The sequence below is a fragment of the Lathyrus oleraceus genome, chromosome 4 (genome assembly GCF_024323335.1).
Source record: "Lathyrus oleraceus cultivar Zhongwan6 chromosome 4, CAAS_Psat_ZW6_1.0, whole genome shotgun sequence".
Taxonomy (NCBI): domain Eukaryota; kingdom Viridiplantae; phylum Streptophyta; class Magnoliopsida; order Fabales; family Fabaceae; genus Lathyrus; species Lathyrus oleraceus.
Genome location: NC_066582.1, coordinates 413,841,166 through 413,845,631, shown reverse-complemented (window position 1 = coordinate 413,845,631; position 4,466 = coordinate 413,841,166). Strand labels below are relative to the sequence as shown.

Sequence of the window (4,466 nt, the reverse complement as noted above, 5' to 3'; positions counted from 1 at the left end):
CATGAGACTGACTCGAGCGATGAAAATGAGGCCCAAGGTAATCCAATCCCTATGGCTGAGGATGAACTAGCTGATGATGAAGAAACCCCCAGGGCTGGTCTACACACAGCAGCATAAATGAACGAGCCTCAGGGTGAGGGATGGGGCGTCGAAGACATGCTGGTAGAGGAAGCAGCTGAAGGAAATCTGGTGATTAACCCTGATAACGTCGAGAGCCAAACAAAAAGAAGAGCCAATATGGGTGAAGAACATGCTCGAACTCAAACCCCTGCAATGGCCGACAATCCAACGGTTGGCGTTTCGTCAAGTAACATTGGTGCCCTTTATGCAGAAAAGTTGGCTATCTTAAAGAGAAGTCTGCCACTAGAGTATTTAAAGGTGATGCTAAATTGTAGGGAGAGTTCTTCTGATCAGAGTTATAACACTTCAATGTCAGAAGATCAGCCTTCGAGCACCTCTGCGGGCGAAATCCTTTCTAAAATCAAGGACAAAGTCTTTAAAGGTGACTTGTTTTTATTGCTGCTGGCTGATCCTTCTGCCCCTTTAACTCTGAAAGCTCTTCTTAGTTAGGTTAACTTGCTAGAAGCCTCCCCTGAAGTGGCGAACGTCATTCTAGAGATAGGGACCATGATCGACCAAGTTGTCGCTGATCACAAGTTGCTACCTCACCTTACGGGAGAGATAGAGAAAAAATCTGGTTCTGAGGCTGCAGCTTGGGATGCTGCTACCAAATATACCAATAAGGCCATGGAGTCGGAACATGCGAAGCAAAAGAATAAAGAGAAAGTCGATGCTCATGATCGTAACATTGCTTCCTGGAGACAGCAAATATCAGAACTGCAGGCCAAAATCTCTGATGCTGAAAAGGACAAGCAACAATTGTTGGAATTTGATGATGCTTCGATGGCTCAAGATCTATCACTTGGCATGGAGTTTGTCAAAAAAGCTCGACAACTTGAATCTGACGTCAAACTCCTTTACTCGAAAAGATCTTTGTGCGAAAAACGGTTGGAGCTCCTCAAAGCCAAGTATCTTCAGATTAAAGCCAATCTTCCCTTTTAATGCTATTCTTATTTGTCTGATGATGTAACAAAATTTCTCCTTGTAGTAAATATTGGTCTTTCGGCCTTATGACTTTATTATTACCATTTTGGCTTTTGCTTTATTTACGCGGTTACTCGTCTCTTATTTTTACCTCTTGGATTGTCGGTTGGTATTTTTTCAAATACTTCCCGTTTATTCTTAGAATCCTCTTATCTTCGCTGAGCTCTTCGATCTCATAGGCACCATTAGAAAAAATCTGCAGAATTTGGAAAGGGCCTTCCAACTTTGGGGATCACTTCCCCAAGGCTCTATCTTTTCGATCCATTAGAAGGATCACTTTCCAGACCAAATCTCCAGGCGTAAAGCTTTTAACTTTAACTTTCTTATTATAAGAGACTTCTATCCTTTTCTTTTGCTGCCTTAGCAATTCTAAGACACTTAACCTTTCCTCGTCCAAATCGACCAATTCATCCAACATCATGCTCCAATATGATTCTGTGGGGAGTTCATGCCGCCTCTGAATTCTTAGTGATTGCAGGTGGATTTATAATGGCAAGACAACATCATGGCCAAAAGTTAGTCGAAAAGGGGTCGACTTAGTAGCCTCTTTAGGGGACGTGCGACATGCCCATAAAATTTGGTCCAGAGTCTTGTGCCAATTCTTAGGTTTTTTTCCTACATGTTTTTAATTAAACCAATGATCACCTTATTGGCAGCTTCGACTTGTCCATTAGCTTGAGCATAGTAGGGTGTCGATGTTACCAATTTGAAACCCATGTCCGTGGCGAACTCCTACATCTTTCGACCAGTAAATATTGATCCTTGATCCGTTGTGATTGTTTCTGGAATTCCAAACCTATAAATAATATACTTTTGAATGAATTCGATCATATCCTCTTGGCTCACATTTGGCAAAGGTATGACTTCAATCCATTTTGTGAAATAATAAACTCCTACCAATATGTACCTTTGACTTTTTGATGAGGGAGGTCGAATTTCTCCGATTAAGTCCAAAGCCCAACCTCTAAATGGCCACAGTTTGATGATAGAATGTAATTCATTTGCAGGGACATGTTATATACCTGCATGCACCTGACACTCTTGACAACCTTTCGTGAATTCAACACAGTCTTTCAACATAGTAGGCCAATACACTCCTTGTCGAAATAAAAGCCATCTCATCTTATGACTGACTTGGTGTGCCCCACATGTTCTACTATGTACAGTTGAAAGGGAAAAGTGTGCCTCTGACTCACTAAGGCATTTCAGTAAAATTCCTTCCGGAGATTTCTTAAACAACTCTGAACCCAAAAGAACATAATGTAATGCTCGATACTTGTTTTTTCGATCAGTAGAGGCTGTGGGATTCTGTAGGTATACTACTATTGGTTTTCTCCAGTCTTCATCTGCCAAGCTGTCTATCGCCAATATTTCGAAATTTCCTTCATCAACACATCCTAATCTTGTCTATTCTAAATCCATGGGAGTTAATCTGGTTGCCACTACCTTTCCTCTAACTTCTATGACTTTGTGCAACTTTTCTCTCGAAATTTTATACCCAGATGCGATTTGGGCCAGGTCATTAGCTATCATGTTCTCTATTCGTGGTATATGTCGAATATAAACCATTTCGAACTTTTTCAACAATCGACTGGCGATTTTAAAATACATGATCAGATTCTCTTTAACACACCTATATTCTTTCGTGATCTGTTTTATAACTAGCTCCGAGTCTCCCATTATCTCGACCTGAGTTGCCCCCAATTCCAACAACATTTCAAGTCTTGTTATGAGGGATTCGTATTCAGCTTTGTTATTTGAAAAAATACCTTTTACTTTATATTGGAATGTCATTGGAATTTTATTTGGAGAAATAATTACGACTCCGACACCTGTGCCATTTTTATGGCTAGATCCGTCGAAGTATAGCTTCCGCGGCCCTAATTCAACATAGTTCAAAGCGGCAGCGTCAATGGAGTGATCAACTATAAAGTCTGCTACTACTTGACCTTTCACAACTTTTAATGTCATATATGTTAAGGAAAATTCAGCCAATGCCAGTGCCCATTTCCCAATTCGACTATGCAAAATAGGTTTAGATTACATATGTTTAATAATATCATAATGAGATGAAACATACATGACAACAGGTTTGATATAATGCTTCAATTTTGTACAAGATAAATAGAAGCATAAACATAACTTTTCGATCATGCTATACCTAGTTTCTGCATCGTTTAAAACCCTCCGGAGGTAATAAATAACTCTCTCGACACCATTATCATCCTCTTGCGTTAACATGCTCCATAAGGTTTTATCTGATGCAGAAATGTACAATCTCATACTTTTATTTCTACAAGTTGGCATCAAAATTGGTGGGTGGCTCAAGTACGCTTTGATCTTATCGAACGCCATTTGCTGAGCTTGCCCCCATTCGAACACCTCCTTATTGAGTCGAAGCAAATACGAAAATGCTTGCGTCTTCCCACTAAGGTTTGAGATAAATCTCCTTAGGAAATTGATTTTGCCCAACAGTGACTGCAAACCTTTCTTTGTTGATAGTGCTTTCGCTTCCATGATGGCTTTGGTTTTATTCTGGTTTATTTCGATCCCTTTTTTATGGATCACAAAACCTAGAAAATCCCCAGCCTTCACACAAAAAGTAAATTTTAGAGGGTTCATTTTTAAACCATATTTTTTCATTCGTTCAAAAGACATTCAAAGGTGTTCTATATGACTCTTCCTAAAAATAGACTTAACAACAATATCGTCTATATAAATTTGCATAAAAGTTTATATGAAATCATGGAAGATTGAATTCATCGCCCTTTGGTAAGTTGCCCCTGCATTTTTCAAACCAAAAGACATCACTACCCATTCGTAGGTACCTAAGGCTCCAGGGCAACGAAATTCCATTTTTGGGATATCTTCTTCAGCAATGAATATCTAATTGTACCCAGAATACCCATCGAGCATGCTTAAATATTCATAAACTGCGGCTGAATCGACCAACATTTCCGCCACTGGCATCGAATACTCATCTTTTGGGGTTGCATTATTCAAATCTCTAAAATCTATGCAAACCCTTAGCATACCATTCTTTTTTACAACTGGCACAATGTTAGCTAACCATTTGACATACCTGGCAGTACGAATGAAGTTACACCAGAGAAGTCTTTCAACTTCCTCCTTGATTTTCGACAATATTGTTGGGGCAAATCGTCTTGGATTTTGCTTCATCGGCTTCTTCCCAGGTTTGATCGGCAGTTTTAATTCGACCAACTCCCTACTTAAACCAGGCATTTCGTCATAGTCCCATGCGAAACAACCTTTAAACTCTCTCAGCAACTGGACCACTTCGATCTTGAGTTGAGGATGGATGTTGGCACTGGTGTAGGTTGGCCTTTTTGTTACCCCCTCTC

General features: G+C 39.9%; 1 protein-coding gene across 1 annotated transcript; it reads right to left on the bottom strand.

The window, feature by feature from the left end:
- Positions 1–2,511: 2,511 nt before the first annotated feature.
- Positions 2,512–3,075, bottom strand: LOC127137768 (uncharacterized). The gene has a single exon (XM_051064192.1). It carries the CDS (start codon positions 3,073–3,075, stop codon positions 2,512–2,514), a length of 564 nt encoding a protein of 187 aa, XP_050920149.1.
- Positions 3,076–4,466: the final 1,391 nt, after the last annotated feature.

Bases quoted from the DNA above. Each gene is read 5' to 3' on its own strand.
- LOC127137768 (XM_051064192.1), bottom strand. From the start codon at position 3,075: ATGACATTAAAAGTTGTGAAAGGTCAAGTAGTAGCAGACTTTATAGTT.